The sequence below is a fragment of the Podarcis gaigeae genome (assembly GCF_964106915.1).
Source record: "Podarcis gaigeae genome assembly, chromosome: 2".
Classification (NCBI taxonomy): Eukaryota; Metazoa; Chordata; class Lepidosauria; order Squamata; family Lacertidae; genus Podarcis; species Podarcis gaigeae.
The window spans coordinates 73,186,303-73,209,726 of NC_139679.1; the positions used below are offsets into that span (position 1 = coordinate 73,186,303).

A 23,424-nucleotide genomic window follows, 5' to 3' on the forward strand; every position below is an offset into this window, starting at 1 on the left:
CATATCTCATTTAACCAGCAAGAATTCTGAAATGGTCTATCCCAGGTCAAAAGTAGAGGCTTACAGAGGGCTGGAAAGAGAAGTATGGTTAGGAATCAAATCTCTCACCGCCCTCACCCAGTTCTGAAGCTACGTCACAGTTTGAGATAGAACTTTCAGCTCAACTCTATTGATCCTTACTATTTTTTCTATTTTCCTCATTAGGATTTGCAACGTGAGAAACTCGGAACAGTAAACATCAGAACACAAGACCAGAAAGGTACCTACTTATCTAACCATTCTTAATGCGTTGTAAATGTAAACCAGTAAAAGAGCCACCACATTTGAAGTGAAAATATGAACATTATTTAATAACTGATCCTCTGTAATAAACAATTTGAAAATATTTTACAAGGAATCACGCACACAATATTTTACAAAGATTTTAGTCTTTTTTAAAATTTTCCAACTCTTCTGTACAACAAAAAAGAGATTCAAATAATAATTAAAAAAAACAACCCTTTTTGAATTAGTAGGGGGAACAAAACTTTCAGATGAAGAATGTTAGGAATTGGATCCCAGCAGCTATAAGGACAGCTACTTCATGTTTTGCTTTTTTCCCTTTTGTTTTTTAACTTAAAATATAATATAATATATATATATATTTATAATTATGTATATTTGTTTTTTTTTCCATTTTTCTCAAATGAGCAGCACCCGACTAGACTACAGATTTACACACACTCCTGGTAACACAGAGCCAGCCATCTGGTCAAAGCACAGTTCCCATAGACATAACCAAACACACACTGAAAAAGCTACAAGCAAAATGACCTTTAATCAACCTTGTCATTATTAGTGAATCTCCTCCCTGCCCGCTTGGCTCTGGAGTCAAACTTCCAAGACCATGTTCAGGGTTTTCATGGACCCCCCTCCCTTTCCCACCCACCTACCCTACCACAAATTGTTTTGCTCAAATGGATTTTAAAATGGACAAAGCATGTGAGGTGGGTTGAATCATTTCTATGTCTCACCAGTACTGCTAGTCACATGTGAGAACAGACTGGGACATAGGGAAGCCTGAACTAGCCTTCACTCAGCCCTTTGAGATCTGCTAGGAGGATGCCTTATTGGGAATGACCAGCAATCTCAAAATATTTTAGAGGCTTCTCCATTCTACAGACTTTCCTGTACTGGGCAAGTCTATTGCTACCTACAGACTATCATCTTGTACAGCTTCATTCTCCTTCAAGGTCCTCTCCAGGATTCAGAAAATCACCTTGATGGTCAACCCAAGTTCACAATAACACACACAATCTCCTTGCTGTTTCTCTGTGTCTTTCCGTGCCGATTTCAGATATAGTACTTCATGGTAAAATTCCTTTAGGCTCTCCAATTTTATGCTCCCAGAACTATTTCTTCATTCTAAGAGCTTGGGAAGCTATTTCCATTCCTTTCCTATTATAAGATAGGTACTATGATTTGCGAGGTTATTCATTTTTCTACGTTAGAGATAAAAGGCAAGCAACCCCATCATGCTCTTGGCTTCCCTCAATCTATTTGTCTTTGTACCATCCCCATCTGTCAGCAGACAAAGCTGAAATTGAGACAGTCTTACAGGCAACCCATGGGTGATTCTGACTGGTGGGGGCATAGTTCTGACCTAGGGGGACTCTAGGACACCCTACAGATAATCTGAGTTGTGCTGGGAATGGGTTTCCCAGCCCTTATTTATATTTCTAAGCTATTTGGAAAGAGCTGGTTGTTGCGTAGATCAGTCTTGTACACTCATTTATACATAAAACCAGGAGATCTCATTCTTAAAATGGCAAATATCACTACTGCGGCAGGGAAATAAACCAGCACAAGTTCTACCCATCTTCAGACTTGCACATATTGGGATGCCATCAACTCATGCACAAACAACAACCTTAAAAATAAAAAGGAATCATCCACTTGCATTGAAAATAGGGCAACATTTTCTCATCTTAGGAAAAGTTCACCATCAAAATATTTGCCTGCTTTGGCTTTGAAACCTAGAGAAACAAGGCCTTTGTTTCATTCATATAACCATTGTGAAAAATGTGAGGGAGGGGTGCTATTGGACTGTATGATAGGAAAGAGGGTCTTCCACCCCAGTTCCCTTTTGCCTTAGCTCTGACCCAGTGACATCTGACATGGCTTCCACAAATAGAAATGAATGGTGTGGGAGCAGTGCAGCATCTCCAGCACATCTGGTACTGATCTCCTGACCAGTCAGTCAAGAGGCTGAATGCCCTGGTATCCAGGTGTGATGTGGGTAAGTACTCCAAGTGGAAAATGTGCTGTGTTGCAATCTGTGCTCTGTCTGGTGTTGGACTACTGGACATCTTCCTTTCCATCTCCAACATTCTCTGTTCAGCAGTCTTCACTCCTCTCTGACAAACCAAAGCCAGGTGTTGGGAAGGTCTATAAGCTGTAACAAGGATAGATGTGCTGCATGGAAATGCAGAAACAGACAAAGCTAATCTCCATAAGGTGGACTGGAGGCTTAACGCACCACAGTTTCAGTTGAACAAATGCCAGCATCACCAGCAAGGATTCACTGAAATCTAAGCTAGTAGGAAAGCAAGAGTTCCACAAGTTTAGGTAGCAGTCATCAGAACCACTGCATGTCACTGGGAGACTATGTCACTGGGAGACTACAACATTGGGACAATGTTGAACAACTGCTAGCACGTCATGGCTAGAATGGATCTCGAGAAACTCTTCCGTATTATCTCCAGTATTAGATGCAAGATGACTCGGCATACTGGTTGCCGGGGGACGTCAGTGGAAGAGTGCTACTGAATTGATGTGCTTGGGGGTTTCCCAAAGGCATCTGATTGGCCACTGAGAAACAGGATGCTCAACTATACAGTCCTTTGCTCTGACCCAGCACAGCTGTTCCTGCCCACCCCCCAGCAGCACCTACACATCTTTCTGTCTTACACCTTTGCTACCAGTTGTAACCACATGTGAGAAGTAGAGCAGCTTTTTAAAAAACCTTAGGGTGCATACAGATGTCTAGGATTTGAGTGCTGAACCACCTGTATAAGCCTGTTTCAGGGAGGGACACTGGTAATAAGCCACCCTGTCCCTATGCAAGGCTGGAGGCGCAAGGCTCTGACACTGTCCTGGAATCCTCCTACCTCCTTCCCAAAGCATGGTAAGCACTTGCCTGGCTTTCAGAAGGAGGCAGGAGGACTCTTGGAACCCTGTCAGAACCCTTCCTGAAGCTGGGCAAGTGCTTACTGGGCTTTGAGAAGACACCTTTCTGAGATGTGTGTCCACTGTGGCCGCACTGCCCACACTGCCCTAAATCTGCCCTTGCCTGCTTACTGTACTTTGTTCAGGTGTATTGTTTTCTTACCCGGGTTGAGCTCAGGGAAAGGAAACTATCTCTACATGGTTGGAGCAGAAGCTAGCTGTGCATAGCCCTGGTTGACTGGAACCACTGATGCTCCAAAATCACGCTAACATTTCAACCTTTAAAACACAGTTCCTACATTAAATTTAAAAGGGGGGGGGGGAGTTAACTGCAGAAAGATACATATGTTTTAAAATATAAATTTTTAAAAGTGGATATCCCACCTGAAGGTGGGGGAGGGGCAGGCCCGAGAATTGAATTTGTGGTCAAATCAGTGGTATGTATGCCTTTTTTGCAGCAAAGTGGCCGGAAACAGGTTCACACCAGGAGAGGAATGATGGCGATTTTAAGTTATAGCTGTACAAATTATGGATGCAAAACACTGAGCTGTTGCTATTATTATTTCTTTATTTCCATTATTGGCTGTTCTGGGCATAATGCTAACCTTCCCAGCACTGCTGCCGATATAAATGAACGGTGGAATATGCCTGGAAAATTTGTAATGAGGCTCTGTTAGCCGTGTACAAGTTTGAAAACCACCTCTCTAAGTCACAGTTCAAACACCAACACAAAGACCTTGATTTGATCCCAGTGGATAGTAAACCAGGTATTGAGTGACTGTGAGATGGTAGCCATACTTTTTGTGGTCTAAAGTGCTCCAAAGTGGGGCAAGGCCCTTTTTATGAAACCATCTCTCATTCAGCTGACAGGCACTGCCGTATCCCAATCTATGCTCCAACTTTCTCCATCCCTGAATCTCTCCTACTAATGAAGTTCACCCTATGAACATATGGTGGCTCCAGAGCACTAGCCAAACAGTCACAGACAAAGTGGCGTCGGGGAAGACTATGCTTTTAGTCAGACCAAAGTGGGAATGAACCTGGGGGATTTCAGCCAAGCACACCATAGACAGTTGCTCACATCACAAAAAAACAATCACACAATTTGGCACAATTTGGCAGTCTCTGCTCAGAAGAGACTAGCAAGATACTGGGACTGTACCCACAACTAGTACACTTGATTATTACTGGAAGTCTACTCAAGGAGTAATGGTTCTGTCTCTCTCTACTGTGTGTCTGGTAGAGTTGGAGCTATTTGTAACTTCCCAGTTTGCTTCTCTAGAAATCTACACAAGGCCAATGAAGCAAAACTATTAACCTTAGCACCAGTGGTATCATTGTGTATATAAGTCAGCTTGGGGAAGAACAGTGGGAGACTTGGAGGAGAAGGTTCTTTCAGACAGTATTGATGATTTGGAACATAGGGCATTTAGGGTAGGACAGGGGAGGGGGTATGTAGACAGTGGATTTGGGACAGAGCTGGTTTTTGAAAGGTTAAGAAACTATTTCTGATCTCAAGAACAGGGATCACTAGAAGGAAAGCAAATGACCTCAATGTGTGTGCTAAAGGTTTGCTTCCAGATCTCTCAAATGATTTTTTTCTACAACAAAGTTACCTCTTTCATGTATTTACATTGTACTACTACCTTGCATATGACAGCAGTGACCTGTTTTTTACCCCCATTCAAACCAGACCAGACCAGGAGCGCAAAAATCCATTTTCAGCTTTCTCTGAAGATACACCTGTAGTGCATTGCAGCATTTTCTTTGGGACTGTTTGGGCGAATCAAAACCTCCCAAAGGGGTTCCTGCCATTTGCCTTGCAATGAAACACCTTAACACTCACTCTGGGGCCACCAGAATCTGCACAATAAATTGTGATGTAACCAGCATAGGAGTTTGGCATGCTACATTTTTTCCAAGAGACTTTCTCTAAAAATTTGGCTTAGTACTGAAGCACCAAACCAGGGTTACAGAAAGTTCCCATTCACACACATTGTTGAGCAAACTTTCTTTGCCTAGAAACTTACAGGTTCAAGTAACCGTCCCACCGTTATTTGCTTTCTAGAGTTCCTTCTAACAAGGCAAATGGAATTCACAACATTGTAATTACTCACAATAGGTTGTATGCCAAGATTTGGATTAACTGGAAAGAGAATTTTGGTTGAGGAAATGAGCATGTGAAGTCGAAATGAGGTGCACCAAGATATGCACGACATTTCATCCTCCTATCACATCACATTGTTCTGCAAGGAAATGCCATCAGTTATTGACAGCGCACTTAACTGCTTCCTTCTGATGGAGTTGCATTACACTGTTGCATAGTGCTGCTGCTCTTCATATTGCCCAATATGTGATTGTGGCTCTGACATCACACTCAGCAGAAACAAGACAGGATCCTTCCCACTTTGCTGGCTACTCTGAGTACAGAGACAATGCATGAGGGGATATTTGGCTGAAGAGAAAGAAATCTTTGAGTTCTCTGGGGACTGAAAAAGCTTTCATTAAGTGGCAAGGTATGTTTATCACTGTATGTGCAGAAATAACAGGCACAAAATTGGATAACCTGCCCTCAACAGCAAGCAGCTTTTGCGGAGACTGGGTGATGAATTCAAGTTTTACTCCTGTTTTCAAACCTCCAACAGTATATATGGCTGCTTTCAGTAATAATCCTCCCAGCCATGAAATATGTACCTGCAAAGTCATCTGTGGGTTGGAGGTGAATGGCAGGTGTCATCATGACCTTCACTATGATGCAGAGTTCTTTCACCTTTCTCTGCATGGACACTGGAGACAATTAGCTGTCTGCAAAACATCTGCATTTAGAGCTCTAGTTGTGGCCCATTGCCCACCACTGTGATTCCATTACTTCATGGATAGAAGGGACTCTAAAAGTGCAGTCAGGTTTCTGCACAAAGTCCAGGAAGAAAACCTTTACCTATCACCTTCTTGGTTTGGCACAAATTGTTGCTGCCAATCATGATGGACAATTTCCTTTAGAAGAAAAGGGACAGTGTGAACTGGGAAGAAGGTCATCTTTAACTTGGTCAGCTCCACCCTTTGTCCACCTCAAGGGTAGAATGCTTCAAAAATCCCAAAATGAAGTCTTCACAGTGATTTGGGGGAGCAGAAGAGATCATCTTGTTTTCTTGATGGACTTAAACATTTATGGGGCACGCAGGGAACAGGCTCGGCAAGGAAAAAAATGAAGCCAGGGACTGCTGGGGTTTGGCTGTTTCTTGCCCACTGGAAATACTCTGTCTTGCTATTCATTTTGCTAAAGACAGTGAGAGCCACTGTGACCTTCAACCATGTATGGGTTACTAGTATGCCTAAGGATCTTCACACACACACTTCTCCCCTGCTTGCTCTCCAAATCCTCTCAGTATGGTGTGAGTTAGTTTAAATAAATAATACTGACCATAAAATTCAAGTCAATTTCTTTTTCTCTCTCTTTTGTGTCTTTGTTGCTGACAACAAATACTATAATTTGTCAGGATAAAATGCTTGGAAATTAGATGTAAAAAGTTCTAGATTAAAATCCTCAGGCTAAAAATAATAATTCAAAAATTGATTTGAGATGGGATCTAACTAATGAAAGATTCAGCAGCGATGGCCTTCGAAAACACAGAGCTGGGTGGGATGGAGATGCCGTGGTGACATCCTAGGATTACTTTTGAGTTTCATAAGCCATTTAAATTGGCTGAAAAGTTAAACTAGACTACAGAACCAATTTGGCAAGAATATACCATTGTTTTTCCTGTTCTATTGAATAATTTTGTCGTTGCTGCTGTTTGCATGACTGGGATGGGAAAGTAAATTGTTTCAAACAGAATAGCAATTTGTCAGCATTGTTGATTAAATACTTTTAAGACAATAAAATGTCAAGACATATCCTGATGAAAACTGGCAAAGGTCTTCCCAGAATTCCATGGATTCAATGGGGAAAAAAAACTTACGAGGCCGCTGTTCTTTGTTATTTGGCCACAGCTCAATGGGTGGAAAGGGGAGCAATGAATCAAAGCTCAAGGATGTTCACTGTGTGGAGAAAGTCGCAATGGTTCGTGCTTCCCAAAGTCTTGCTCAGAGCTCAACCTGCACAACCTGCTGTGCAGAGACACTGGAAGGGCAAGGAGAGGATGACAGGAAACAAGAAACAAAACAATGAGAATAGCTTCTGGACTTCTGAATGACGAAAGAGAAGGTCCTCATGAGTGAGTGCCAAGGTGTAACCAGAGTTGATGGGACCAGGCAGCTGCCCTCTTCTGGCAAGTCTGGAGGGAATGGAGATGGTGCACAAAGCAAAAATGAATGGGCTAGACTAAATGGATGTTTCAAAGGCAAGACACCAAGGGCAGCGGATGGCGACTGGCAGTCAAATAGAGGAGAAGGAGCTGCAGAGATAACAAGATACTCAAAGAAGGTCTAAAGGAGGCCCCTCTTCCACAGTCTGAGGTATCTTCCTATGGAAACAACAAAAAAAGGATAGATTATTTTGGTCATTCCATTTATAGGCACAGATAAGTTACTTCCCTGCATGTTTTTCAATGTGATTTTCAAAAGCTGTTCAACATGAACCACAATAGTCTTTATGATTCAGTAGACACTTCAATCTCCCATCCTAGGTCCATTACTCTGTACATATTCTCACAGTTCCTATAAGCATGAGAAAGGAAAATTATCTCTCTTTTTTTTTTTTAAGATAGAGCCCAGTGAGATTAGAAGGACTTCCAGATCAGCTCTAAGGAATAGTTGGCAAAAATAGTGCCACCTCCCAAATAGAGTGGTTTTGCCACTAGAAAAGGAGTGCCTTATTAAAGAGATATCCTCCCAGAGGTGCCATCTTGCGAAGGCGATTTAGAGGGGGGCAACACTGCATGTGTCACATCACACATGCACAATGTCTCATCATTGCACATGCAACATCAGGCCGTCGGGAGAAGCCGGGGAGTACAGCTAAACGCAGCAGTAGTGTAGCTTCAACGGCTGGTGGCTCCTCCAGTGAGGGGCTGCTTCAGCCCTCCTTCTCCTCCGTGGCAAGTGAACAGAGGAGAAGGAGCTGGCCACTGAAGCCACCCCTTGCTTGGCTCCATGCTTGCTCTCCTCTGCCCCCTAATTTTTTGGGAAATTGGGGGCGGGTGCCCCCAATATTTTGGGCTGCTTGTTCCTGATCTCCACCCTTTGCAGTGCATCTTGCTACACTGGGACAAAGTGTTACCTCACAGTAAATATGCCATTTGAATTAGCAGGCTAGGGGATGAGTAGATGGACTAGTGGCCTGGTACTCCAGCTTCCTATTGCGAGCAGTACTCTGACTGAATCCCTTAGGGACATAGGAAGTTGCCTTATACAAAGTCAGATCATCGGTCCATCAGACTCAGCATTGCCTACAATGACTGGCTGTAGCTCTCCAGGATTTCAAACAGGAATTTCCTCCAGCTCTACTTGGAGGCGCCAGGTATCAAACCTCAAACCTTCTACAGTGGTGCCTCGCAAGACGAAATTAATCCGTTCCGTGATTTTCTTCGTCTAGCGGTTTTTTCGTCTTGCGAAGCAAGCCCATTGACAGCTTAGCGGATTAGCGCTATTAGCGGTCTAGCGGCTTTTAGCGATCAGCTGAGAAGCGGCTTATCAGCGGAACAGCTGATAAGCGGCTTAGCGCTTAGGGAAAGGGCGGAAAAAACCAGAAAAAACCGCGGGAACTCGCAAGATTTTTTCGTCTTGCGAAGCAACCCCATAGAGAAATTCGTTTAGCGAAGCGCCTCCAAAAACGGAAAACCCTTTCGTCTAGCGGGTTTTTCGTCTTGCGAGGCGTTCGTCTTGCGGGGCACCACTGTACATGTAAATAGGTGTTCTCCCACTGAACTGCAGCCCTCCCCTACATACAGCCCTGATATGGCCCTTCATATCAATAGAATGGTTTGACAAGCAAAGCTCTAGCCTACAGCTTCAGCCTTGGGTTTCTCAAATTCCAGGCTATCCTCCTAGTGGAGCAAAGCCACTTTAGATATATCCATGCACTCCTTGTGTCCTCCTACTTACCGTTGCATTGTAGTCAAAACAGATGTGGGGACCTTTTCGATACCGTGGCTTGTCTACTAGTTCACACTGATTGGGATCTCCCGGTGGAGCTTTGCAGTGTCAAAGAAAATATAGCACAAGGCAATAAATACACTTGTAGTGATATGAAAGAGGGGGAGGAGTGGGGTCAAAGAAAGGAGCCCTTGATTATGGAGACTAGCAACCACATGAACTGCCCTGCTGGATCAGACCCAGGACCTTTCACAGGGGTGGCCAGGTCCTGAGCTTCCCCCTTCCCCTTGGGCCTGATTGGGGGTTGACCCAACTTCAAAGTATCAAATAATATCTGAGTGTCACAGCAATTGTTCCATTTGCACTGTTATAATCTGGCCATGTTTCCACCCAACAAGCACAAGCACAGAATATTTGCAGAGCTATAGTGCAAGAAACAGGAAAACCATTGCAAAACCTGGGGGGGGGGGGGAGGTGGACTGAAGAGGCACCAATCATGGAAACACTGGGGGCTCATGACTGCATTGTGTGGATTTACAAGTAAACAAAACATTACAGTAATGGGAGAAACCAGCAGTGTGGATGTGGCCAGTGTCTGACATGAAATTTTTCACAGGGAGAGGGCAACGGCTTATTCGTATCCACTGCTTTTTGTTACATGTCTATTAATGCTTCATCAGAAAGATACCATGTGATAACTCTCATTTTCAAATTAAATTCACATGAACAGAATCCCACGAGGATCCCTACCTACTGGTAGGCATGAAAGGAAAATATGCAACCATGTGTAGACAGTACATTAGAAGAGCCTGCTGGATCAGGCCAAAGGCACATTTTGTCCAGCATTCCGTTCTCACAGTAGCTAACCAGATGCCTTTGGGAACCCCACAAGTAGGGCATGAGTGCAGCAGAACTCTCCCCACTCATGTTCCCCAGCAATTGATTTTCAGAGGCAGACCAGATCTGATACTGGTATACAGACCGTATACAGCCATAATAATTGATAGCCATTGATATTCTCCATTAATTTGTCTAGTTTCCTTTTAAAGCCACCCAAATTGATGACCATCACTACATCTTGTAGTAGCAAATTCAATTGTTTAACTGTGTGAAGAAATACTTTATTTTGTCTGTCCTGAATCCTCCAACATTCTGCTTTGTTGGCTAGCCCCAGGTTCTAGTATTATGCAAGAGAGAACTTCCAATTATTTACTTTAATGTTTCTTATGTAACTAACCTGGCTTGTAAGGCCTAATGCTATTGTGACTTTTTCTGGTCTTTCTGCTATTTGAGTATAATTAAGCCATAAATCCAATGGAACCTAGAGTGTGAATGTGTGAGAGTAATTTCCTTTTACAGGGAAGGAAGAGAGTGCTGTGGGAGTGAGAAGCAACTGGAGTGAGTAATCGCCATAACATAACAGCAGCCAAAGCAAGTCTGGGCCTAGCTAACAGGCAATATGTAACACTGTGCAATGTAATATCAGCCACCCTGGAGAGAGCCAAGGGCCTATTTGCCAGATAAGAAGGAAGTATAACTTTTCTTTTGGTTCTGCCAGTGGCAACATGGTTTATAGTTTTATGGTCTCTCTGTCCATGTGACAGTCTAGTGTAGTGAAAATGTGTGGTGACCTTTGAGGCATAAGAACACCCCAAAACTAAAGCAAGTTGGAGATCCACAGCAGACTCTTGAGGCAGGCATGCAGACACCCAGAGGCACTGGTCTCTCATCAACACATTACACTTGAACCAGCCACCCAGGTTGTGCATTTGTAAGTATGAACGCATGTTAGGTGACTTTATTCATAATTTGAGCATATTGCGGGGTTAAGAGCACTAACTGCTATATTATGATTAATAAAGCTTTAACTTTTTACATTACAGTGGTACCTCGGGTTAAGAACTTAATTCGTTCTGGAGGTCCATTCTTAACTGAAACTGTTCTTAACCTGAGGTACCACTTTAGCTAATGGGCCTCCCGCTGCCACCACGCCATCGGTGCACCATTTCTGTTCTCATCCTGAAGCAAAGTTCTTAACCTGAGGTACTATTTCTGGGTTGGTGGAGTCTGTAACCTGAAGCGTCTGTAACCTGAAGTGTCTGTAACCCAAGGTACCACTGTAGAGTGTTTTTCGACTCCACCTTGCCCTGTCCTGATCAGCCAGAGCTCAGCCAGTTTGATAAACAGATTGCACCAGGAACCATGCCTATAAAGGGGCCACACGTTTTAAAAAGAAATTTCTAGCTCTCCTGGAAGGAAGGTTATGAAGCAAAACATGCATGTACAAAGGTGTGTAGGTATCTCAATTCCGGGGAAAAGAAACTATCAACTACCTATCACCCAAAGGGACTTCACACCCCACCGCTTGCATTAAGACTTAGCACAGGTAAGTATTTTCATATGTGCATGCCAACTGATAATGGGGAGGTGGAGGTGTGCCCTGGAACAGCCCATGTGACCTGAAAAGCACCACCCACATTTCATGCACCTCCCACTCTAAATGTTGCTATGGGCCATGGAATTGCGCAATGAATACAGTCCAATATTCATTGGCATGTAGAAACAGAGCAGCAATTCCACTCTCAACAAAAACAACACTGCAATGCCGAGGCAGGGGGGAGAAGGGGAGGGAAGGGTTCCAATGTGGTTGGGCCCATTATGTTGAACCTGATACCGCATCATGCAGCAGAGCTGAGAAGCAAAGGATACCCTTTATCTCCGCTTGGAGAAGCTTGGTGGACTCACACTGGCTGCATATTGGCTTTTCTGCTACAACAAACAGAAGGTTGGTGCGAGCAAGCCTTTGTGCATGGAATAGCCTAGGGAAGAAAAAGAAAAGGGCGTGGGGAAAGGAGGAAGTGCTGCTATCATGCTGATTTAGTACTATTTCTATTTACCGCAGATTATTACAACAATTCAGCTCATAAAATAAAGGTTAAAGTTACATTTGGCCTTATGGCAAAACTACACATGCCCAAATACAAAATATATGCAAACTGCATCAGATAAGAGCTGTATGTGTGTGCAATTTGTTACTTTTTACCTTTCTAAATGCATGCAACTGGCAGTGGAAGAAGGATCAGGCCCCACTCTTGTGTATTTGGAAGGGAAACAGGACTAATAATATAGCAATATACAATTTACTTTTGGCCATGATTATGCTTGCTTCTTTACTTATCTCGGCATTATCCATCATATGCATTTAGGTCCAAAATACAGCTTATTTTAAATGTGTTCTCACACCTAATGTGACTGCTTATTTTATTTAAACAATTAGTCACCACAGGGCAGGGGAGAGACCAAGACTGTAGGGAAAGGATTTAACTTTTTCCTCCACCACTGCAGTCCTGATGAATGCCCCCCAACCCCAGCTCCTATTTCCAGTTGCTGTCAGCCGGAGCTTCCCTCACAATGTAAACAACAGTTTTGGAATGGGGTGATTTTCATCAGAATGGTGGTTAGTGTATATATCAGGTTAGTCATGGTCCTGCTCCTGATTGCCCCCAAGCCTCCTGTGGCATCTACTTTTGCTTTTAAAATAAGGCATTTGACACCATGTTTGGTTTGGTTTAATATTCTAATTGGCTTAGTATTCATTCTTTCTGCCTAGGGCAACCAGATAACTGGAATTCTTTGAGCAGGGCAGCTAGGAATCTGTCCAAACTTCAACTCCTAGGATTTTATTTTTTTTAGCGCCATGATAGTTAAAACTGTATAAAAATGATATCAATCTGTAGTGTAGATACACCCCCCCCAATTCAGACCAATATTGCCTGTTCCTGGAAAGCAATCTATTTGCATAACTCCACCAGGATCTCTTGTATCTTAGCCAAATACCACTCACTGCCCTTCACTAGTTTCTATACTACTAATTCTGGTGATAATTTTTAACCCTACTTTAAAAGAGACCTGAGCCAGAAGGGATTACCACCTTCTAGGGACCAACAGTTTTGATCAGCTAATATGAATCTTTATAGCAGGGACATCTCCCACTGACCTGGAGCAATTTCCACAGTCAATGATGGTGTTGTAGGTGTAGTCAACTGTGCTAAAATAGTATTGGGTCTGCTTCATGATGCAGCTGGTCTCCTTGGATTCCATGCTGTCAGCTGCAACATCCTCTGTTTGGACACACAATACATACAGTTAGAAATAATGGAAATGGCAAACATTTATCCTTCCCGAATAATCTAAATTAGCTGTTCTCCTTTAATGTTGTGTCTAAGGGCTTTAACCACACATTATGTTAATTATAGGGCTTGCAGACATGTCAGGGGATTAAAAAAAATAAATTCCTAAATGCAGTTCCCACCTATTTACATGGGAATAGCAGCACCTGGGGAGGGGTTTTTTAACCTGTGTGTAAATTATAGGTATGGCACCTGCACAGTGGTGGCTGGTGACATTTTGACTTGGTAGGGCTACAGTTTTTGACCTTGCTGTTTTTATCACAATAGGAATTGCACAGCACTTATTTAGAAGAGCGTGCCATTACACGTGGGCAGAATGCCATTGTCTCCTCCTTTCTAAAAACACACAAATAAATCAATTATTCTCTGCATATCTATGGACAGGGAAACAGCTCCCATGTAACAGGACCCAAGTATGGTTTTCAGAGAAGATCAACTCCATACCTCTTATTTAGAAATTAAGCCATATCACATGACCCAAGTTTTTGCATTCATGTGATGTTTACACCTGCATACCTGTTGCCAAAAAACCCCTAATCACACAAAAACTTTTTAAATGTGAGGAAAACTTGCTTCCAGATGCATGCAGTAGGGAGCTTACCTGTTTGAAACCAGCTATTGTAGGTTAGTCCATACAAGAATTGCTGAAACAGAGACCTTATAGAAGAAAACAGCAGAGCTATTAGGTGAAGAAAACAAATGCAGGTCACCAACCCAAATAAGTTCCTTGGCTTATGGGACCAAAAAGATATGAAGTCTCACTTTTCTAGGCCAAAAGGGTAGAAAGAAGCAAGGAACCTCAAGATCAGTAGTTCTCAGACTTTTTTGTGGGCCACTTAAAAATTGTTGGGAGTCTTAGCAAACTTTCTTGTTTTTGTTTACCATAGTGCTGCCTTTTTAATGGTTTTCAGTCTTTTAACTAAAAAACAAGGCTTATAATTGCAATTTTAAAAGACTTCCCTTTCTAATGTGATGAATGTGAGCTCTGAAGTTTGGTGTCATGTTTGTCAGTTTACAAGAGGGGTGCAAGTGGGTGGAGGCAGGGCTGGACATAAATATAGTCGCAATTTTGTTTAGGGTGCTTCTTTTTTTGTTAACAGCTACGAATTGATATTTACATTATGTACTGTATAGAAGCAGACACAGCTTTCCTTCCATGGTTAATTCCAAGCAATGACACCCTTACAAGCACAAAGTCGACTATCTATGTCAAATAAAACAACAGGTGTAGGTTAGCTGAGTTGCATCTAATGAAACCCATGCATACACAGCTGATGAAACCATGTTACGCTAGCATGGTAGGGTGGTACGAATTTTTTTTGGGGGGAACACAAGCATTTCACTCCTGGAATAAACATGAAGAAAAACAAAACATAATGGTGAAAATCTACACCATATAATAAAAATAATGGGCCCTAGCTGCTGAAAATGGCTCCATTATCTGGCCGGTAAAAAGTCAAATAATGAAAATTATGTTCGATAATCCAGCTCAGGCTAAGATGGCATCAATTTCTGTCATGGGGAAAAATAAATCAAGTACAGTGGGAAAGTACAGATATTTTTAATAGTTCTGCAACCATTCTACAGACCACCTAAATGGACTTTGACTTAGATCTTTGCAGAACTTGTTGAAATGTTGACAACCTTAGAACTATTCTACCAGATACTTCTAGATGTGGGTTCTCTTACTATTATGTGTAGTGCAGAGTGGCCCAATGTGTGACATTCTTGTCCTGCTCTAAGAGCTTATCCAGTAAAGAGCAAAAGAAAGGCTTACCATGCAGCTGCTGAAGTCCACCAGGCCAGGTTCAGGAAATCTGCCATTGTTGGCTGGACATAAAGGGATAAGGGAAATTTGGTTGTTAACAGAAAAATACCACTGTTAGCTCAAGCTCAATGTGTTGTAGCAGCTATTCATATGCTAAGGATCAAACATGAAGCCCAGAGGCAGGATTCTGTAATGTTTTGAAAAACCTAATCTTTTGACCACATTTATCTGCATCTAATGGTGCTTTGCCACTGATAGAGAATACACAAATAATTCTACAGAGGGACCCATTGGTTCATGAGAAGACGAGGTTCACAAAGAGCCAGAGCAACCCTACTCATGAGCACTGCAAGCACACCCAGGCATGCAATATTTGTGATTAGATGGCCTTGCCTGGCATCACTTTTCTCATAATACAGTTTTTGATATACCTAGCACTGATTTTACTAGTAATAGACAAAGATCAGGAGCTTGGAAACATCTCAGTGACTCATTGTGGTTAGTAAACTACCAGACCTCTCTTGTGGTCCATGAATAGAAGAAAATGAAATGACTTTACGAGAAGAAATAGTGATGAATTACCAATTTAAAACTGAACTCCATCTGCACTCAGATGCAACTGTACAAAATGTATGGGGAAAAGAAGTGTTGCTAGATAGCAGGTAGACATTGTTTGGATTCTCCACCCTCTGCATCACTGACAGACCAAGGCCATTTCTTACCTTTGAGCCACCGTGTGGGAAGTTGCTTGAAAGACCACTTGATGTGATGGCTCTAATATGCAAAAGCTACTCACTCTCCAGTTCACTCACCATGTGTGGAGAATATTCAAGCCACCACCAATTACAATGTATGCCACAATTTGTGTGTGTGTGTGTGTGTGTGTGTGTGTGTGTGTGTGTGTATTTAAAAACCTCCCAAATTTCAGCCCTGTTTTGTTTCCTTAGCAGTGGCCTGCAAAATCTCTTTGGAATTCCTGTTATCAGCCATATTTCAGTACTCAAACAAAATTCTTGTTTATACACCAATGTATCACAAACAGTAATGTTCACCTAATTTAAAAATTCAACAATCCTCATCCTTCCTAAACATTGCATTGATACAGGTGACAATTCTTCTCTTTGCCTTAAGTATACTGTGGTTACTGTGTTTACATAATTCCACCTGTCAAGCAAATCCCCACTTGTATGCACAATGCTGAAACCTTCAGGTCATTCTTCACGGCATGGGAGCCCCCACTCACCACGTACACCCCACGCGGAGCCCCTCCCGTATTGCTCGGAGGTTCTGGAGCGCAGACTGACTGGAAGTCGTAGGATTCTTTGCGTGTGAAGAACGAGTTGTTGTAGAGAGCAGACATCAAGTGAGCGTCGACCTCACTGAAGAACTTCCCTACCTGGAAAAGGAAAAAAAAAGGATGAAATAATTCATTTAAGCTGTATCAAGCCGATTATATGCATTTTCCAACCATGGGTGCTTCCAAACAGGGACCTTTTATTGCAGATGGGTAATGATCAGATTTTTCTGTGTGCAAGTTTGGTGCTTCAGCTTCCATGGATTCTCCCCCCCCCCCCAATCACTATATTTGTTAGTATTGCTGTCCAAACTAGTGGGCAGAGCTTGATGGAATGCATCTCAGCCGTGTGGATTTTTGTCCTTCCTCTTAATCATTCATCTCTCCACTGTCTTTTCCACCCTGTATCTCTATGTGTGTATGTGTTTATACCAAGTCACCATGCTTGACAATGGGAAGAATGGAAATTTATGCTTTCTTTGGGAAGGACAATGCCTACTTCTATTTGGTTTTCTTTCTTTCTTTCTTTCTTTCTTTCTTTCTTTCTTTCTTTCTATCTTTCTTTTTTAAAAAATGGAGGTAGAACATAGCCATTGAAATCTGGATTAAAGTAGTGGCTGGCATTTTGATAATGCCTATGACATTGGTTGGGTGCTGCAAAAATACTTGTGAGCATTAGCAGTAATGCTACCAGCCCAATAGAAATGGGAGCAATGTATAAACTCTGCTAAACTTGTAGGAAGCTTCTGAACATGCATGTTGGCAACTGGGGTCCTCCATGTGTCAATTGTCTGATATCATAATGATGTTAGATGACCCAAAGTAATTACTCCCCTTTGTGGGTTTGGTTTGAGCCACTTGCATTCAAACCAGTGATACAAAGGAATATGAGCTGATCAGGGCTTATAGCAAATCCCAGGGATTGGCTGCCCTATGGTACCCACAGCCAGGAATTCTGTAGTGTAGCTGATCTCAGTGGGCTTGTTAGCAAGCATTCCTTTACCTAGGGGCTGGGGCTGACAACAAGCCTTGCTTGCCAAGCTCTGCATTGTACATATATGCATTTCTATCTGCCCCACACCTTGCATTGCATATGACATTGGGTGTGTGACAAGTAGGTGTGATTTTGGGGAAACGATGAGCTAAATTGTTACCCTTGTTGGGCCTAATTTGGCCTGTGGACTGGAGGTTCTCTACCCCTGCTATAGAAAAAGCACAGCTTACCTGGAACCAGTAATCCTCCTGGTTGGAAAGTACCAGAAAACCCCCATCATCGATGAGAACACAAAGGAGGTCCTGAAAGATTGAACAATACTTTGTGTTTTGCAGTGGCTTCTAAATTCTGGTTTAGACATTAGTCTACATGCCTGATTGTCTCCATAATGAGCAAAGGCAACCATAACTGAGCATTCCTTGTCATTCTATAAACATTTATAGTGCTCACATGTGTTTAAGGATCAGGGTAGTCTAAGAGCAAGGGAATAAAGGTGGTGGAAACAAAGCTTGGTATGTGTATGTGTATACACACATACACATGCACAGGGCAGCACCCCTTGTTTTGCCGCCCGAGGCAAGATCTTGTCAAACTGATGCCATTGATGGCACGATTTATCCACTGGAGGTGGTGCCCATGAGGGTGTTGACTCTTTGGCTTATGCCGCCCAAGGCGACTGCTTCACCCCACACCAGGATTTCTGACAGTTTTCTGGTTTAGGAAGCAGCTAAGGATACACTACAATAAGCAGTTAGAGTCGCTATGTAACAATCAGCAAAAAGGCCCGGTTATTTTCCATTTATTTTCCATTTTGTTTACCTTGTAATTAGCCTCACAGTCCATCTCGCAGCCTGTGGAGGGGTCACACTGGAAATGAAAGAAGAAAGGCAATGACACCAAGAGAGTTCTAAACACATCTCAAAACTGACTTACTTAAATCACACATCCACACCCTTCCTAATCACAAGAGGAACAGGTTCTACAGTTAGAAGGAAATTGTGAGGAAATGAGAACAGAGACAGCTTTGGCAACATTTATATATACTCTGGTAATGTTTAGATTGCTACAGTGTGCTGTACGTGGGGAATTATGATGACTGTCCAGTCGGAGTAAAATGGAGTGTAATAATCAATTCTCTCAGATCTGCTTCTGTCCACCCAAGGTTAAAGACAGGGCAGGGGAGGAGGGCGGGGAAGAAGGGTGCCAGACCAGTTTTGCAGGATTGAAGCCACTCCTGCTGAGAACAGTAATAACAGCACATGGATTGTTCACGTCGAGATCCATAGTGGTAGAAAATGTAACTAGTAAAAAAGCCGTCTTAAAAGTGGTTTGAAAATCGTTCTAAGAAATAGAAGTGAAACGTGCCAGCAAGAAGCAGCAGCAGCAGCAGCAGAAAAAACACTAACATGGACTGGCAACGGGATTCACTGCTTGGACTATACCTTGGTGGTCTTCACTTGTTTTCAGGCACAATTCAGTGTGCTGCCTTGTCTTTGTCCTACAAAGCTCTAGATGACTTGAGGTCAGTAGATCTGACAGACTGCCGTTTCTCATATGAACCTTGCTGTTCTTTAACTTCCTCTGAGACCCCAGTTTTAGGAGCCTCACCTTTTAGAAACTAGGCTGGTAGTTACCAGAAATGTCTTTGTTTTATTGGTGGGCCCTTCTTTATGGAATATCTCCCCCAGATATATTAAAGTGTCTCTAATTTTAGCATCTTAATGTTTTAAGCATTCAGGATCCTCAAAATGAACTGGAGGGGCAAAAAAGTGTTATGAAGTAGGATGATAAACCACCTCTTTCAGGAACAGTAAGATAGATACAAAGATGATATAGATATAGATATAGATATAGATATAGATATAGATAGATATAGATATATAACCTCTGGGCAGTGCTTTTTTCTGGGGGGTGCAGGGGTATGCATACCACTAAACATTTTGTGAATCTTTGTACTTTTGTCCATTTACTGTATTTATTTTTCCTGATTTGAACTATAAAATGGTGATTTTCTTGAGTCAAAATGAAAAAAAAAGCACTGCCTCTGGGGGTTCATTCATTGTTGCCAGAGGGAACCTGGCATGTCAGTGGCAAGGGTGACCGCTCTGCTGCAGTGTTAGGACAGCACTGGGGATGCAAAGTGGACTTGCAAGTGCTCCCCAGTTCCAACCATGTTATCTACAAAATGCAAAATCCCAGATCCTTTTCCAAGAGCATATTTTTCACCACCTACTCTTCGTGTCCCCAGCTGATCCCTTTCTGTTCGGTTACTTGCAAGGACTTTAAATTTTTCCGCCCATGCCTCCAGGTCAAGTTTCACTCCAACCACTGGAAAGGGAAAAGCAAAAAAGATATTCAGGTTAGAAAAATGTCATCATCTTTTTTTTGTCTAAAAACCTGGGCTGCATAGACATCACACATTTAAAGCCCATGGCTCCCCCTAAAGAATAATAGGAACTGTAGTTTACCTCCCACAGAGCTACAGTTCCCAGGATTATTTGGCGGACGTTATGTGCTTTAAATGAATGGTGTGAATCTAACTCAGGTGTTCTGTTGTTTCTTATTAAGTACTGCATTTTGATGCATTCTTCCTAAAACCAGCTTCGTTCAGAACTGAGAAACAAAAACTACTTAGCTGCTAACGTGACAGCATGAAGGATTACACAAAGGCCACATGAGCCTTCAGTCCAGTGGAGGGGTTTGTCAACCCAATAGCCCCCCCCCCCAAATCAAACGTTTTTGCAGCCTGACTGAAGACAATGAGCTGGTATTTATGTAGACTGCCAGAGAGGCTGCGGAAGGCTTCACAGCTGCAAATGATGTAGACCAGAAGGCCTGAAGACAGGAGAGACACTCCAGAGACAAAGATACAGGCAAACACCCCATCATTCTTACCTGCTGGTTTCAGGTGCCTCTCTCCAAAGTTGAGCTCAACTGCTGTGCTGACAAGGATCCCAACTGTGTTGTTTTCCAGTTCCAGCCCTCGGTAGTTGACTATAGGGGGAAGAAGAAGAAAAAGGACCTGCCAGTCTGTGGATGGCACAGGCAGCATAACTGTTGCAAAGCACTCTCTGGCTTGGGTGGCAATGCTTTATGGTTCCATGCAGGGCTGACTTCCTGCCAGTGCCCTCTCCCTTCTTCCTTGTGGTGACGAAATGAAAGGCTGTGCCTTACTTTTTTATTTTATTAACATTCTAATTAGTAATCTATGACGAGAACACTTTTCTGCTTAAGCAATTACCCACTGCATATAATATGAAAGGGTAGCCACAGCATATGCAGCAAGCAGTGAACCGCTTTATTACATTACCCCTTGTCCTCAGTAAAGTTTGTGAATGCAAAGTGGCAGGTCCCTTATGGTGCAAGAAACCTAAGCTCAGAAGCTATAAATTACGGACCTGGAGGCATGATGGGGTCCTTTGCCTGCCATTTATTACAGAGCTTCAGGAACCGTGGCTTGATCAAGACTATGTAAATACTACATATTACTATCACTGTCCTTGTAGTAAGCCTTTAAGCAGAATTTATTGCCTCACACCCTGTAGCCAGATGTCTGGTGCCAATTCCTGTGGTTCCATGCTTAGAAAGGCTATTGAAGCTGAGGGCAGGGCAAACCAGTCCCACCCACTTGGAGCACTGTGTAGGGCATACTTACAATCCCTGTAAGGGGTCTTAAAGATGTGGCCTTTGTTATCCAGGCTTCTCCGATAGAAACTGGCGTTGAAGGGCTCCCGGTCTTCTTCCCAGTCTTCAGCAGCTCTTTAATGAAATCAACCAGCCCCACAGAATGTCACAAGCTTTTGGCAGAGATTTCATTTTCCATATAGCCCCAAATAAAATATTGCCTTTTTTTTAAACCCATCAATAATATGTACTATGAACATTTATACTTTCACAACCAGTCTTAGAGACAGGGAGGTGATAGCTGAGAAACTCCAAATGTTCATTATACATACGTATAAACAGAATTGTAGAGATGGATCACCATATGTAAACAAATAATATAATTTCACCTCCGAAATATAGGATGGTATTCTTTTATTAAGACTACCAGCCATTTACTGTGGCTGTGGTACAGTTTTCATTTTGCACAGAGACAAGTGCTTGGCAAACCCACCCTTTTTGCAGCCCCAGGCAAACAGAGGATCAGGAAGTCTACCAGGCCCCTTTCAAGCTACATTTGGTTTAGTGAATCACAAGTTACGCGGGCACAATTCATTGTCTACTGTCAGCCTTTAAAGATAATTACACGCTTTCAGAAACCTCTAAAACTACAAGGGTCACAGAATCACAGCGCTGATTAAAACTTAATAGTTGGCAGCCTATATTCCTTTGAGCACCAAGGGCACCTGAACCCAGTAAATTACCACCAATAATTTCCCCCTGAAGGAGGTAGTTGGGAATACAAATCTATTTTGTCGTCAGGAAAAGTGTTGTGAGGGTCTTATTAACCAGAAGTGTCCTTCAGTGACACAGGCTGCAAAGTTGTTAGTGGGTACACTTTGACATTACCTTTTGCTCCTTGTGCTAAAAAGGCCATTCAACACCTTAAAAGAACATATCAAGGAATGGATTTGCTGGGCGCCCAAAGTCATGTGGTGCCATTAGTATTCTGTCTACCTCAACAGTAATTTTTGGAAACCTAACAATGCCAACAGTTATGGCTTTTCCCATCTGCCTTGTCCCACCCTCCAGCCCAAGGAGCCTTCATAAGGGAGCTGTTTCCAGAGGAAGAACTATGAGGGGAGAGAGACTCTGTTCGCCATTGGGGGGGGGGGCTGGTTTCACCTGTGTGGCTTCACCTCCAGCCCAAGGAACCTTCAGAAGGGAGTTGCTGCCATGGGCATTATGCGTTTGTGTATTTTAATAAGATGAACAGAGGGTGCGGAGTGTCTGCGTGCATGAATTTCACAGCACTTAGTTCATCTTTTGGTTGCTATTTTGTTAATGTTAATAGTGTTTTATGGATTATAAGGGCTGTATTTATTTGTTAATCCTATGACTTTTGCTTTAATTGTGATATTTAGCTTATTTTTTAGTTTCTTGATTTGTTAAGTGTTTTATAGATTATAACTGTTTCACTGGAAATTTGTTAATTATTTGGTATGATTAATACTGTATTTGTGATGTTCTATTATTGTTTGAAGGCTGCCTTGGGATTCAGTTGAATTAAAAATGACATAGAAATACTGTATAATCAATCAAATCAAAATCAAATCAATTCAGATGTTAAAAATGCTTAAGAGGACAACAAATGCAATAAAATGTACATAAAATGCTTATAAAATATGTTTTTTTCAATGTATTTTTCAATGTAGCTTGTCACGGATAAAAATGTGTAAAACATTTTTCGTATAGATATGACAGTGCATGAACATTTGCACCCTTAAGGAAGTAATTAAACTGTTGCATTAGTTTCATTGGGACTTGGGCTGCAATGTAACTGTAGTTACCTGGGAGTAAGCTTCACTTCAGTCAACAGGACTTACTTCTGAGTAGATGTGAGTTAGGAGTGTATCCTTAATCATTACTAACTCTAGATTATGGTAGATTGGGGCCACTAAATGCTAAACACATTCTCTTCAGCTGCAGATAATACAACACTTGTCACTTACTTGTTAGGGAAGACGCGTGTGATACCACCATCTGTGGCAACAAACACAGCTAAGAGGCTATACCTATAGAAAGGCAGAGATAGAAAGTTACAACCTCAAGCAATATACCAAAGTTCTGCTTCTCATCAATTTGTCTTTGCCCTGCACCTTTAGCCTATGTGTTGATCATTATAACTGTGGTAGGTATGGTTTGTGTTTTCCGCCCTTTATTTTCATTTTGTATTATCTTCAGTGCATTTTTACAAGAAAATATGGTGCCGGTACTCACCATTTTAACATTTGGAAAAAAAAGTGTCCATACCCTTGAGTACCCCCAGAAAAAA

At 42.3% G+C, this 23,424-nt stretch overlaps 1 protein-coding gene and 1 long non-coding RNA gene across 8 annotated transcripts in view; one reads left to right on the forward strand and one right to left on the reverse strand.

The window, feature by feature from the left end:
* Positions 1-23,424, forward strand: part of LOC310838859 — a 63,143-nt gene that overhangs the window by 8,214 nt on the left and 31,505 nt on the right. For all 3 annotated transcript variants that reach the window (XR_014561174.1, XR_014561175.1, XR_014561176.1), the window contains exon 3: positions 205-259. This is a non-coding gene — a long non-coding RNA (uncharacterized lncRNA). The remainder of the gene's footprint in view (positions 1-204; positions 260-23,424) is intronic.
* The window catches only part of CACNA2D2 (calcium voltage-gated channel auxiliary subunit alpha2delta 2), a 520,700-nt gene continuing 497,598 nt past the window's right edge, over positions 323-23,424 (reverse strand). For 4 of the 5 annotated variants that reach the window (XM_083726521.1, XM_083726520.1, XM_083726519.1 and 1 more), the window contains 13 exons: positions 23,102-23,164; positions 21,142-21,245; positions 20,382-20,480; positions 19,720-19,814; positions 18,306-18,353; positions 17,717-17,788; positions 16,442-16,594; positions 15,208-15,260; positions 14,032-14,087; positions 13,238-13,361; positions 11,950-12,059; positions 9,250-9,338; positions 323-7,670 (listed from right to left, as the gene is read on the reverse strand). In XM_083726521.1, the coding sequence (XP_083582647.1) occupies positions 7,542-7,670; positions 9,250-9,338; positions 11,950-12,059; positions 13,238-13,361; positions 14,032-14,087; positions 15,208-15,260; positions 16,442-16,594; positions 17,717-17,788; positions 18,306-18,353; positions 19,720-19,814; positions 20,382-20,480; positions 21,142-21,245; positions 23,102-23,164 (1,195 nt within the window). In that variant the 3' untranslated portion in view covers positions 323-7,541. The remainder of the gene's footprint in view (positions 7,671-9,249; positions 9,339-11,949; positions 12,060-13,237; positions 13,362-14,031; positions 14,088-15,207; positions 15,261-16,441; positions 16,595-17,716; positions 17,789-18,305; positions 18,354-19,719; positions 19,815-20,381; positions 20,481-21,141; positions 21,246-23,101; positions 23,165-23,424) is intronic. The other variant, XR_014561165.1, reaches the window with a different exon arrangement.